General features: G+C 38.5%; 1 protein-coding gene across 1 annotated transcript in view; it reads left to right on the top strand.

Moving 5' to 3' along the window:
• The window catches only part of GSR (glutathione-disulfide reductase), a 300254-nt gene that overhangs the window by 77604 nt on the left and 207330 nt on the right, over positions 1-15320 (top strand). Inside the window, exon 4 of the mRNA XM_044059619.1 lies at positions 7044-7113. Coding sequence (XP_043915554.1) covers positions 7044-7113 — 70 coding nt within the window. The remainder of the gene's footprint in view (positions 1-7043; positions 7114-15320) is intronic.

The following is a 15320-nucleotide window of genomic DNA, read 5'->3' as shown; positions in this document are numbered from 1 at the left end:
ACAATGTCAACTTCTGTGAAACTAATTCTTAACTACTGTAAAATGTAACAACCTGTGTCACCCTGATTACTGCCGTTACATTTGATTTGTCTCTCCAACACTGTTATTTTGTGCCTTTATACTTGGGTCATTGGTAAAAAGGGTCTTCAGACAAGCCCACCTGCATGGTAAACAGAAACCTGCAATTAGACTCTAGGTACCCAAAACTGACTATCTCTGCTGGATAGATGAGGCCCAGGGAGAAAAGCTCCACAAGAAACAACAATTTTCAGTACATGAAAAATTCAAACACAGTTTGCAATTACAAATAACAGGTTGCTACAAATAGCAAAAAATAGTAACAATTTCTATTATGTTCAGGAGGAAAAAAAAACAGGCATATAGTATAAAAACAAGAATTTACTGTTTAGTTACCTGTGCAATCAGTATTTTAAAAGAGGTTAGGAAGGTAAAGAGGTTAGCCTGGAGAGAAGGGGAAGATAGCTTGAGAGGTGTGGGCTGAACAGCGCAGTTAGGGGAATGTTATCATTAATACCTGGAGGAAGGGTAGAAACATTCATCATCAATTGCCACTTCACTTCTCTTTCTTCAAGCAGAAGTTGGTGGACACCACCCCTTGGATTGACTAATAATTTTTCTAATATAGCAAATTTAAATGTGTGGCATCCCGAACTACTAGACAAATGTTTATATAAGGTATTGTTAGTATTTTGTTTCCTGATTTGATATGTGTGTTCATATATTCTATTTCCAGTGCCCTATCGGTTTTCCCAACATAAAATGCTGGACAGTACATGCACAATGCCAAATATATGACACATTTAGTTTTACAGTTACCATTTTTTAAAAAAGACCTTAGCCTTATTAATATTTTCAATTTGCATCTCAGCATTCTCAAGGATGAATGAACATTGGCTACATAAACTACATTTTCTTGTACCAAGGTAGGCCATAACATTTGAGTGAGATTTTACATTTTCTAGATTGTTCTTCAAATTGGTCCCTGTTTTATAAACAAAACTCGGATGTTCCCCTAGAAAATTGTAAATCTTTCCATTACTCTTAAAAATTTTCCAGTTTTTAGTAAATACATCCTTGATCTGGTTTGTATAGGGACTGTATTAAAGTACCAAGGCTCTATTATAATTTTTGTCTTTGTTAATATCGACTGAAGGGTCCAGATGTTGTCCCAAAAGGGGTTTTTACCTGGTACCCCATTGGGACAATACATGTTCTATTGTTTCTTTGACCAACTTAGAAGGGTATCCTCTCCCAAGAAACATACACCCAACTGTATCTAATTCTTTGACCACATCCACATAAGGAGACGTCATTCTAGCCACCCTAATACATTGTCCTTTTAGTATACTATTTTCTGGCTATAAGGGTGACAGATACTAAATTCGAGACAGGAGTTGCTAAAGGTGGGTTTATGGTAAATATTCGATTTAAACCCTTTATTAGAATGAGAAATGTATGTGTCTAAGTAAGGGACACTGGTGTGGTCATAGGTGTACGTGAATTTGAAAAATAGAACAAACATCATTCAGATAGTTTATAAAATTGTCAATCTCTGTAGTAGTCCCTTTCCAGAGAATATAAACATCATCCAAAAATCGTACATATAACTTCAAATTACCCGAGAATTCACTTTTAAAAACGTGTTTGTTTTCCCATTCAGTGAGAACTAAATTAACAAAAATGGGGGCACAAGATGCCACACCTTTTATTTGCTTGAAATGTTCCCCTTCAAAGTAAATAAAATTGATTTCCAACACAGTAGTCATAAATTCAGCTAGTAATTGTACTTTGTCCTTTTGTAGATTTGGGAAGTAATAAGATTAACGACATCAGTGGTTAAGAAAATGAAGTCGTCTTCCCAAAGTTCATCTTTAAGTCTCCCTAAAAAAATCCCAGGAGTCCTTCAGAAGGTGTTGTACTTTTGTGTATGTATGTTTTAACCAACTATGTATAACAACTCCATAGGGAAAAGTTTTATATTTACTGCCAGACATGATAGGGTGAAATTGCGGTTTAGAAACATCTTTGTGAACCTGTGGGACCCCAAATATAGTTGCTAAAACTGGATTCTTAACTTTCAAATAATTGTAAGTGTTGAAAGAAATCCTTTGATCTAATAAATATTCTTCAAGACATAACTCCATTCTTCAATAAGCTATGTTGATCTCGTTGATGGATATAGGCTCATAAACTTCAGTGTTATTTAAAATATCGTACATCTTATTAAGATACTCGAATTTCCCAAATAATACAATGCCCCCTCCCTGTCTGGTTTCATAACCCTGATGTCATGCTGAAGCTTTTGAAACACGTCCCATTCAGTCTTGGTTAAATTAAATACCTTCCTCTTATTCATTTTTATCTGATCATAAGTTTTGTATAAATCTTCTGTAATAGCTTTCCCCAATACTGCTACAGAAGGGTGTTGGGGGCAGGTTAAAAACACTTTTTCTCTTTAAAGTTGACCTATCTTCTTCTTGATTTCTATCCTTAAAAAAAATACTGCTAAATTCAGTTTCCTAAAAAGTAACTTAGTCTCTGTAAGTGTATCCACTAATTTAAAGTCCATAGTTGGGACAAATTTTAACCCTTTAGACAACAGCGAAAATACTGGTGTAATTGAATATTTTAAAATTGTTATAACTATGAGCTACCTTTTGTTGTTTATCTATCTCCTCTCGGTAATCCTTTGGTGTCGGGTAGTGGGTGCCCTGTTCCATTGCTTTTGATTCCTTTTCTGTTCTAAGTCCCAGTGGTCTCGCCTGTTGTTCATAAATTTTGTGTATTGAGTTGTGGGTGCCCTGCTCCATTGAGTTTGCTTCCTTTTCTTTCCTTTGTCCCAGGTCAGGCATATTTTTATCAACCAGGTTGAGGTGATTACAGTGGAACAGTGACTGCCTTGGACCTGGATGCCACACCCATACTTATAAGTTGTGCAATGTAGAATGATTTCTCACCACAGTAGACGCATGGTAGTCAAAAGTCAGGATACTGTCAACATGTGCTCCCAGATCTGTGACCACTGGGTCTACTTTTAGGGGTGCATTATCAATGTAGTAATTTCCAGGGGTGGCCGTCTTTCCAATGGGTACTATTATTCATTTTTTTTAATTGAATCCATAGCTCTGGCACCAGTTGTTTATTTGTGTCAGGCCCCCTTGAAAAGTATTTGTGTTTTTAGGGGAGTCATTGACAAGATCTAGTTTGTAGTTATCTGCAAACTTGGTTAGCTAGAGCCGTTGATGTTTGCTTTGACTTCAGAGAAGTAGATGCCAAAATGGAGAGGCCCTAGTACTGATCCCAATGGAGCTCCTGCAGTGACTAGTCTTTTTGTAGGGATGAATTCCCCTATCCTAACTTCTTATGTCCTTTTATTGAGTCATCTGGCTGTACGTCATATGACAGATGGGTTTTATGCCTTATTTTGTAAGTTTATGTACAATGCCAAGTTAGATATTGAGTTAAATTCCCTGGTCAGGTTGGAGTAGGCATTGTTTTGCCCTTGTCCATAGCTTTAGTTACCTTTTTGAAGAAGTCGACCAGGTTAAGTAAGGAAAACCTGCCTTTGACAAAATCAAACTGAGTAGGGTCCTCTGTCTGTAGGTTTCCTATATCACTGTTTATCAGATCTATGATAATTATTTCCACAGCTTTGCATATGAGACTGGTCAGACTTAGGAGTCTGTAGTTCCCCAGGTCTATAGTAGCCCCCCTTCTGCAGAGAGATAATTGTTGCAGTTCTCTGTTCATTAGTCCCAAAGCATGGTTAAATAGAGATTCTAGTGGGCCTCACAGGTCATGTTTCATGCTGTTCAGGAGGCATCTTGGAGTACTATCAGGGCCCATCGAAGCAGTATTCTTGGCCTTAAGTAGCACAGTGAGGACCCTTTCCTTAGTGATAGCTGGTGGAGATATGGTGGAAGGTATTTCTTTGCTGGATGATGGGGGACGATAGTGGAGTAAATTTGGAGCTAAATTTATCAGACAGTAGATTTGTTTTGTCTTCTGATTCTATATGTGGTTCCATTCACCATTAGTTCACCATATTGCTGAGTGCTCCCTTTAAGGTTACAGACATAAATGAAGAAGGCTATTTTTATCTCAGATTTGGCATTGGTGGATTTGATTAATTCCCTGAATTGTTTATTCAGATTGATGAGGGAGTTTTTACCTTTATGGGCCATTTTCTTTCTGTTTTTGGACATGATTTTCTTTCTTTTTTGTATATACAACCTATTTTATACTGGGATTCTACCAGGGTGGCTTGTTTTTGGAGTTGTGGGTACAGCCATCTCAGTGCAGCTATTTACATGATTGTACAGGGTTTCTGTTAACAATTCCAAATAGACATCTATGTTCTCATGGTTAGAGAGGGGCTTGGAATTTTGCTAGACTGTCGCTTAGTAGGAGGTAGTTAGTCTTGAAATATTGGAATATTTTTTTAAATGTTCTGGGGTTAGCTGGGGTCACGGGGCTTAATATTTATTTCAAAGGAGATAGCTTTGTGGTCCAGCCTGATCAATGAGGACTTTACACTAAGGGGAGTGCATTGTTTGCCCATGTTTGTGAGGACCAGGCCAGGGATATTTGTGCCCTGCTGGATGTGCAGGCTAGCTGTTCAAGCGTGCTTTGTATTAACAAAGTCCAGAATTCTCTGGGCCTGCATATTTAGGTCATGTATGATACCCAGTTAATGTTGGGGTAGTTAAAGTTGCCCATGAATATTTTGTGGGGTTGAATGTGGAGTGTTTGTGGTTGAAGTACATGGTATGGGCTTCCCTGAGTTATGGAGGAGGATGTATGGAACTTACTTCTGTTAAGTTAGTCATGGAGAAGCTCCAGTGTGTCGTATAGTTTGACCAGTCTTGAGATGTGTTTGTGTTTTATGCAAACTGAGACTCCTCCACCTGTAGACCTTGCCTGTGCAGTACCTGCTCTTAATGTGTGGAAGGCATTATAGCTTACACTGCTGGGATACTCTCTGTGGCTTTAAACCAAGTCTTGGTAAATGCACAGATTTCTGTATCCTCCAGGATGAGGAAAGCTTGCAGAGAGTGGAATTTCCTGTTAAGACTCCTGGTGTTGAGCATTAACATTATTAGATTATTATGAGTTGGTTTAGCTGTGTTGGTAGGTTTATCAGTTTGGTGCTACCCAGAAAGGCACTGTGAGGGCAGACAAAGTTTTAGTCAATATTTGAAAACATAGGAGGGAGAGGTGCAGAACATCCCTGGCAAAGAAGTGTTGTCTGTCTATTGTATTCCTCTAGGCAGACAAATATTGTACCCCCTTGGAGTAACACCAAAAACTAAGCCAGTTTAATATTAAAGTCACTTATCCTCTGTTGGTACTGCAGCATCATCCTTGGCAAAGGTAGAATGCTGCTCAGTGCAAGGCTTATACTGGCCTGCGACACATAGTCCAAGAGCTCTATCATGTCTGTCTTCATCTATTCCAGGTAGGTATGTCTCAGGTCTTTTACACCCATTTGGAATATGACTGAGCCATAACAATACTTAACTTAAGTGCATTTCCTGTCACTAGTCTTAAAAAAACAGTTCTATAACAGAAAAATATGTTCCAAAGATCTGGAAGCATTCCAGACCTATATATGTATATCCTTGCATAAAACAAAAGCAACACTTGAGAGACCCCTACTGTTGTCCATATCTAAAATACTAATGTGTACTTAGTCAGATTTTTGGTGCCTTAATTAAAAAATCCTGTCTTCTACAGAACATGGTTTATGTCGAGGATGCAGCACTGGAACAACTGTACTTACTTTTCAAGACAAAGAAGTGAAGGTTAACTAGTGACTTCCCCGTTTCTGGACCTATTCAAAGCTTTTGCCACTTTCTAACATTGACATTAGCAAAAGTACCATACAATGGTTATATGATTATTTTTAAGACATAATTCAATGCATATGATGGTAACAAACATACTCCTCATTCATTAATGACAAGTACAAGAATACTGTTAACTCTTGTTTAATACAATATGCAGATGACTCCACAGTTGTCTACTCTGAAAAAAACTTGTAAGTCAACCCCAGTTCACTACATAACTAACTTTTCAGAACATCAAGAAATATCTAAATGACTGTTTGTTTTTTACTTTTTAGCACCAAAAAAGAAAACTTTCCTGTTTTACTCCAATTGCAACACAATACTGAACTTGTGATTTTAAAATTACTTCACTAACAAATATCTCCATAAACATGTACCTCAAACTAAATTACAAGATGTTGCAATAGACCAACAACAAAAGTTTGACCTACAAACTTTCAAACAGAGCAGAATTTGCAAAATCAGCTTAGTGTCTATCACAATGTAATGCAAATGTCACGAGCCTTGTGGGAATAATATGGCCAACAGAAAATTAATTAATTTTGGTACCTACATAAGAGAAAGAGAGTGAGAGAGCAAGTGAGAGCAATATACGCTGTAATGCTACTGATGGTCAGCTGGCTTGTTAGATCCTGTTTGTGTAACTGGGGGGCATAGCTTTCTCTAATCTGTGAGTGTACCCTGTAGCTTATACAGCCCGAGTCCCTTCCTCACAGAAAGGCTATATTCTAGTCAGCCTATAAACTGACATGGAGGGGCTGCTACTTTTAGTGAAAAGCATTTAGGTCTGTTTAAATTCAGCAACACATGCAATAAACTCAGTAGTTTCAAAGGAAAGAAAGTGAAATAGGAGTAGATTGCAGAATCAAATGATTATGGTGAGTTCTTCAGATAACAGCACTTTGTCTGCACTTCTTGCCTTCTTTCTGTTGTACATTAAAATGCAACTGGGTAAATCTTTCTGTTGATGAAAAGATGTCACAAAATAGAAAGTGGCCAGATGTTTAGGACTTAGAGGCATACATGGAATTGTCCAAGTTTTCTGGTAGGTCACTGAAAACCTTAAAACAGTAAAAAGTATTGCATATTCTGTAACTGAAAATATACAAAAGAACTGTTCTCCTTCCTTCATTGTTATAATTTTAATAATAGAAATCATATGTTCATTTCCAGCACAATTAAAGAGAAGCGGGATGATTATGTAAAACGTCTGAATGATATCTATCAACGTAATTTGGATAAGGTTTGTACAGCTTTAGATCTGAGTAGTATTCAGAGTTTTTTAAATGAGTTTATTTTTCCCCTTTTTTTATAATTATACTGTAAAACTATATTAAATTTAAGTCTGCGTGATATTTACAAAATACTGATTCATTCCAAGAAATACACAAGTAATTTAAGGCTTTTTGCAATTTTTGGATTGGTTTTACATAGACAATGAAGTTAAAGTAAGTTTAAAAGTCTGTGATTATTTCTTTTATTTTGATAAATGATATTTGTATACTTTATATAGTCTGGGATTTATATTTTATACAGTTTGGGATTTATATGGGCCTTTTTTTTGAATCTGTCTTTTTTATATCATGCAGACTTGTTGAGCTGCAGTATCAAGTTTTATAGAAGCAATGAAAGTGGTTCTGGCTAACCTTTGTGATATTTCATGACTGCACCAGAAAGCTGAAAAAAAATATTTGTTGTTACTGTCACATGCAGTACAGTGATCAGGCAGAAACCACGCAGTTAAGACTCTGTGAGAGTTTGTAGTGCATTGAGTCTTTTATAAATAGTATGATTCAACGTAAAGCAGAGCATGTGTTACTCTGTAATGTTCAATATGATATAAAGGATCGTGACTGGGTCGCTGATCATAACTTAGTTATTATGTGTTCGATGAATCTTGGCATCCATGTTGAGAGCATATGATATGTAGTTACAGTTGGAGATCTGATCCTAATTCTTTGTGGTGCATGGAGATTTATATGCTCCATGTACTACATGTTAATAGAATGAAAGATTTAAAAAAAAAAATGGCATTTTGTGCTGGCTTTGAAAGCCAGTAAAGCAGTGGGGAAGTGGTTGATCTTATTACATATTCTCTGTGTAAGGGAAGCAGTTGCAACCAAAGTACTGTGTATACTTTAGCAGACAGCAGGCAGAAACAGGAGTTGAAACAAAGCCATTTCATGCCCCGCTGCTGCTGTTTAGTGGTCAGTGCTGTCTGCTGTTAGGGCAAACCTGAATTTAACAATGCATAGGGGCGCTTAGTAATTGTTAAGCACTCCTCTAAGCATTGTTAAGGTTGGGTCTCGTGCTGTAGCACTGCTGAACCAGGATGTAATTTAGCAGGTTTTGAGTGTAGTCACAGAGCTTCGTGTACTATATAGAATTTACATTTCCTTTTGGACTCACCTGATCATCTTCTTTGAGGTGGTAAAAAATAAGGAATGTGTGTATGTACTACAATTTATACTTCTAGATTATATATGTTGCAATTATGTCTATTTTTTCAAAAGTTACATAAGTATTTTACGCAATGTATACTGACAACTTGCTCACTGTATTCTTTTGTGCGACCTATTACTGGTAAGTTTTATCCAGTGTTTCTTGTTTTGTTTTGTGTTATTGTGAATGCCCTTAGGCCCAGGTTGTGACTGAAAAGGGACTGTATCAGCCTATTCACTTGGTAAACAAACAATAAATACATAAGACCTGTTTAGAGGTTGAAGCAGCATCCTACTGTCACTCAGAATGTTGCCTCAGTACAAACAGAAAATGATTGACTTTAACAATTAGCTTAGTTTCTGGTGTCATTCCAAGGGGATCCAGTACCTGACAGCCTGGGAGGACATGATTGACAGACCATGATGTTTTGCCAGAGATTACCTTCATGTATCTCCCCTGGGCTTCAGGCTTCTGGCAAAGGCTGTTGCCTCCCCCATAGTGCCTTTTTTAGGCAAAGTCAGAAGGACAAAATTGCCAACGTGAAAAATTCTTCTAAACGAAATTTAAAGGTCATGCTGCTAAATGCTATAAGTCTTAACATGAAACTGCACTCATTGCAAGCATTCCTCACCCTGGAAGATGCTGACATATGTGCAGTCACTGAAACCTGGTTCAAAGCTGAGGAGAGCACCCCAGCCTTACCAGATTACTTGTCCTGCCATACTTTCAGACCCCAAACAGAGGGCTACAAAGCCAAAGGAGGTGAAGTTTCAATATTTATCAAAGACATACACACCTCCAGGCTGGTCATACAGTATGACACACAGGAGACATTCCAGGTGCATTTAACTATTGACAAAACACCAATTCAAATCATAGCTAGCTACAGACCCCCAACCATGACTCAGGAGGCCCACTCCACCTATCTAGACTTACTTGACTCCATCAAGATTCAACTCTCTACCCTGATCCTGGGCAACTTATAACTATTCAACCACAGACTGGAAGACCTATTCTAGCTCAAACACGAATTCCCAGAGATCCCTCGACTTTGTCAGTGCCAATGCATTGGGTCAGCTGGTCGACACCCCTACAAGAGGTGAAAATATCCTGGACCTGGTACTAACCAACATGAGTAGCCACTGTAGCACCCCTACAGTGTCATCCTTCTTGGTAAGATCCAACCATAAAGCAATCGCTTTCGAAGTCACCACCTCCCCTGACACCCCCCCCCCCTTGACAGCGTCAAAAAATTTTTTTTCCCAAAGCTGACTTCAATCTCCTGAGAGCAGATATAAGCAGCTTCACAGCCACCATCCCTTCAGTTAAATCAAGCAGTAATGTCCAGGCCTGCACCAAAAAACTATATGAGCACTTGTAGCTGCATGGACTCAGCAATACCGGAAAGAACCAAATCATCTTCCTCAAGGAAGAGTAAACCTGTCTGGTGGACAGTGGCAATAAACAGACTTTATAATAAAAGGAAAAAAATTGCTGTCCGGGGCCAAGAAGGAGCAGGTGCCAGGTTGTAAGAAATCTCTCCTTTGTCTGAACAAGCAAATAAGGTCACTGGTGAAATCCTCTAAGACTAACTTTGAGTCCAAATTGGCCACATCCACCAAGGATAATTACAAGGCCATCTTCACATACGTCCGCAATCTCAAAGGTAACTTACAACTCTGTTGTGAATTGGTGGTCAAGAATACCACATAAAAAAATGCCATAGATATAGCCAACCTGCTGGTAGACAAGTTCAGTGAAACCTTCACCCCCCCCCGTCCCCCCATCAGTAAACCAGGACATCCCCAGCACCTGTCCCCCTCCTCTCATGACCAGGGAGCAGGTTATTAATGCCCTTTCAAAGGCAAAAAATACAGCTTCCATGGGACCCGACAACATCCCTGGCTGTGTCCTACATGAACTCAGGCAAGAGCTCTCACACCATTAGGCACCAGCTTCATCCCAACAGAATGGTGGACAGCCACTGTCATCCCTCCGCACAAAGGTGGAGCATCCACCAAGCCAGGCAGTTATAGGCCCATCAGCCTAACTAGCCTGATCTGCAAGGCCATGGAATGCATGATCATGGACCTTATAAACAAAGACATTGGCAACCTCCAAATGCTTGATCCCACACAGTTTGATTTTGTCAAAGGAAGATCATGCCTGTTAAACCTGGTCGCTTTCTTTGAAACAGTTACCATAGCCATGGATGAGGGCAAGACAGTGCACACTGCCTATCCTGAACCTAGCCAAAGCCTTTGACACTATTCCCCACTCGGGCATAGTAGATCAACTCTCCCAGCTATGCGTCAACCCATATGTTACCAGATGGGCAGCTATCAGGCTAACTGTTAGAAACCACTCAGTCAAAATATTGGAAGCCACCTCTAGTAGTAGACCCGTAACAAGCGGTGTACCCCAAGGATCGGTCTTGGGGCCTCTACTGTTTGGGATATACTTTTCTGATGTGCAAGCCAAAACCAGTGGTCTGTAGCTGACCAAGTTTGCAAATGACTGGAAGCTGGGCACTGTCATTAATTCCCCTAGTGATGTGAACATCTTCCAAGAGGGTCTTAACCAAACTAATGAATGGTGCCAGAAGCATGGCCTCAAACTGAATGTCAAGAAATGCATCATTATCCCCTTTGGGGAAAATGGTGTCCACACTAATTATCACATTAATAACGTACTAAGCACGCATTCAGTCGTGAGGAACTTGAGCACCGAGGTTGATAGCAACCTGACTTTTGACCACCATGTTGTCTCCTTTATACGGAAGGCTTTCTACATGTCCCACCTCATTATTAAGGGTATTTCATCCAGAAACAAGTCATAATATCCCTGTACTTCTCCCTTATCAGACCCATTATCAAGTACAGTGTCCCCTTCGGCATGTACCTTGCCAAGCACATGCAACAGTTGGAGAGACCACAGAGGTTCCTGACCAGGAAAATCCAGGGTCTCAAACACCTATCCTATACAGACAGGCTAAAAGCCCTGTCCCTATACTTAGTCTCATACAAACTGCTCAGAGGTGACCCGTGTCTGGCATACAAGGCCATCTCAGACTCAGCCTTGATGGAGTTGCTGCATATCTGTAAGTCAAACTCCACTTGCGCAACCTGCACGCAAGGTCTCAACCTGGTCTGTGACATTAATAAACTTGCTGGCAGGATAGATTTGTGTCGCATCAACTCTCCCATCTGTGGAATAGACTTCTCCATGTCAAGCAGAGTACCTCACTAGCCCTGTTTAAGAGGAACCTGGATGACTGGATGGGAAACAGAAAATATACCCCTGGGATCCCACCTGTGTCCCTGCTGGACAGGCAAAACAGGTGCTGACTTTGTGGGAACATGGGTGAAATTCTTGGCTAGGCTTATAAGGGCCTCCGGACCAATAGCCTAGTATCGTCCTATGAACCTATAAGATGAATTATTTCTGCTTCTGAATGCAGCATATTTTATTTGATATTTACTTCAGCTTTCCTTGCACATTGTCTTCTAAAGATTTTCTGCTGCACCTGGTTCACTTTTGTGCAGATGGATACTCGATATAATGTCTGTAATGAATGGAAGGCCCAGAAAGAGTAGCATAGTATTTATAGTTGTTGTGTCTTTCGGCTTTTCCCGGTTAGGGGTCGCCACAGCGGAACTCCGGTCTGCTAATGATTGGCAGTAGATTATTACGTGCCGAGTTGCCAGCTCTGACGCACAACCTTCAACAAAGGTATGCCCATTCACTCATGTCTCCACACAGAAGACGCTTTAGCTGAGAATCGAACAGGACAATGTCTTACTGTGAGGTGACAATGCTACCCGCAGCACCACCACCGCAGTTCAGCATAGTATTTATAGTAATTATTACATACTGCACTTTATCATAGAACTTCATATGACTTATTTTCCAAAGCTGTTGCATGTAATTTATATTGTTATATCTTCTTGCTTATCTCAGTATTCCATGTTTTAATGTTCATGCAGTGTTTAAGTACTTTTCAGGTATTAAGAACTTTAATTAAATTAAATTAAAATTCAACAAAGGACTTGCAAAATGCACATAGGGATGTAAACAGTATCTTAACGTATTCACAGGGAGTAGTGGTGAGAAACCAGATACCATAAGAGATACTTTATCCAACAAGAGTATAGGCTAGTTCTGATTTTTTCTTCATATTTGTAGAAAGGAGTTGTGGGAACTGCTAAATTTATTTTTGATGTTAAACTTGACCAAAAACAACCAAAACAGAGAAACAAATGTGATGTGAAAAATAGTGTAGACTACCTTATTGTAGCTTTGGTTGGAGGAATTCCGGGATACACAGCTTTGTATCAGAAATAAAGGTTGTACTCTTGTATATGTATGCTATTCTAAATACCCTGTTTAGTGCTACAGCAGTTAAAGTAGGAGCAGAAGGGTATTTGGAGGGAAGCTGAGGAACTTAAGTTACAAAGTAAAAGGCCATTTTGTAGTCAGTTGAGCCATGTATTGATTTACATGTAGTGCATGCAGCACCAAGAATTTGCTCCAAATAAACAGATAAAATAAAAAATGTTTGAAGGGTGCTTAACAAAACGTTATTAGGCATCTTTCAGTATTGCTAAGCTCTGTTCTCTCAGTAGAACATAGCAGTGGCCACTGGAGAACAGCATCCAAAGCATCTTCACAGCTTTAAAAGTTGTTATACACTTCACTGCCTCAGACAGACAGACAGACATACACATACAAAAGTGTGGCATAGTGAAGTTTGTAACAACTTTACAAGCTGTCGATTTATTAGATGGGTATATTGCTTCGGCCTGCTGTCTGTGTGGCTAAGCTTAATGTTTTATACCTTTTGAAAGGTCCCACCCCAACATTTCCTGTATCATGCAGTATGTGGAGTAGAGAAGTTTTGATCATATCTACTTATGTGTTCTCATAACAGATCAGATTCACCTGTCCAGTTTCTCTTCATTCCAGATAACATTTTTGAGATCTAGGTCTTGAAACACATAATAAGTCGGCTATGATAGAAGACCCTATTGTTATTCTCTGTGATTTAGTATGACAATAATACAATTCCTATGTGACCATGTTAGTTCAAGTTTTCTCAATGAATTTTTATGGCATCTGAAATTACAGCAGGACTTGGTGAATGAATCTTGTGTTAAAGTAATAACTAAAAACAAAGTTAATAGCACTCTACCCTTCCACGTGTAATGTACCGAATCATATTTTGACTGCATTTGTTGCTGTGGTCAGCACATTGGAAGAAAGCTTAGACTGGTAAACATATCCACAACAAAACTGCTTAGCTAATTTCCAGCTTGGTACATTGATACTGCCTGAAAAAAACTGAATATACTGACTTTATTAACTAAAATAACAGGAGGTTTATCAATCAGCGAATAGGGAAACTGGTTTTGAATTTAACATCAAGAAATATAAAATCATGCATTTTGGGAACAAACAAATATTAAATTATATGTTACTTAGCTAGCAGAACCTGGTTGTTATTTGTGACTTAAAGACTTTGTGCCATATAATCCAGCACAAGTTAGGCTTTAAATCAGATTCTATAACCAACAAGAATAGAATCGGGAACCAAGTAATTTATTTGTTTTAAAGTTTTAGCTCTGGTGATTTCACTGTTTTGTGTAATGTGTGTGAAATCCTATTATAGCCAGTATTAGAATTTAATAATATATTCTGTTCTTACTCATAAACTGAGCTGTATGTCTTAGAAATCATCCAGAGGCGATTTACAGAAAGAATAATGATTCTGCAGACATATTTGCAGATGATACCACTCTGATGGCTGAAAGTGAGGAAGAGCTGAAGAGCTTGTTGATGAAAAATTATGGTGTTACAGTTCTTCAACTTAAGAACCATAAGCAATCTACTGTTCAGAAGGGGCATCAATCAGTGGATTGATGAAAATAAAATATGAAGAAGTCTGTATTTCTTGATGGTCTCTGCTAGAACACAGGAACTTAGATATTAAGAACTTAAAAGTGAGAATATATTAACCAACTGTGTAAGACTTGCTGTTCAGTAAGTTGCTAACAAATATGTTTATAGAATCATGTTGTACCAGAGAAAAAATAAAAAAAACTTTACTTGGGTTAACTAAAGCAAAATGATAGTGCCTTGATAAAACATTAAGGAATAACTCTATTAGTGACAAATGCAGTAAGAAAGACTGAAGCAAAAACAGCTGAAGCAGCAGTAAAGAGAAATAAATCAATCAAAATAATGGAAGATTTGAAAACTAATCCAATAAAAATAAGTTAAAAAAATGTTGTTTAGTCATTTAGTCAAGCTGAACTCTTCGTAACCTCAGAGACTTTAGCATTGCCAGTCTCCTGTATCGAACACTGTTACTTTTAATTCTTGCAAACTAATATTCAGTGCTTCAATAATACTGTCTGTCCATCTTAGCCTCTGTCTTCCCCTTCTTCCTTTGCCTTTGCCTTTGATCTCCCCCAGCATCAGTGTTTTCTCTAGTGAACCCTGTCTTTGTGTTATGCGGCCAAAGTATCTGAGTTTTCGTTTTACTATTAGGTGTTCTAGTGAACAGTCATGGCTGTTCTCTAAGTACTGACTGAGTTGATATTCATGCAGTCCATGGAATTCTCAAATGTTTTTCAGCACCATGTTCAAGAGCATCAATTTTCCAGTGCATAGCCTTATATATAATCCAACTTTCAACATACCTTTGAGTATAGAGACCTTTGTTGATAATGTGATGTCTTTGCTCTTTAAAATCTTATCCGGGTTTGCCATCTTATCCAGGTTTGCCATACATTTCCTTCCAAAACATAAGACCCTTTTGGTTTCATGGCTGCAACCACCTTTTGCAGAGATCTTTGAGATCAGGAAAATGAAATCTGTCATTGCTTCCATTTCTCTGTCATCTATTTTAAAAGAACTGATGGGACTAGATGACATCATTTTATTTTTTTTAAGTTGAGCAGCAAGCCAGTTTTTACACTTTCACTTTCACCAACAAGCTCTTCAACT

The sequence above is a fragment of the Protopterus annectens genome, chromosome 17.part0 (genome assembly GCF_019279795.1).
Source record: "Protopterus annectens isolate FY-2018-M chromosome 17.part0, PAN1.0, whole genome shotgun sequence".
Classification (NCBI taxonomy): domain Eukaryota; kingdom Metazoa; phylum Chordata; order Ceratodontiformes; family Protopteridae; genus Protopterus; species Protopterus annectens.
The sequence above is the reverse complement of the archived record's forward strand: the minus strand, read 5'-3'. Positions and strand labels throughout refer to the sequence as shown.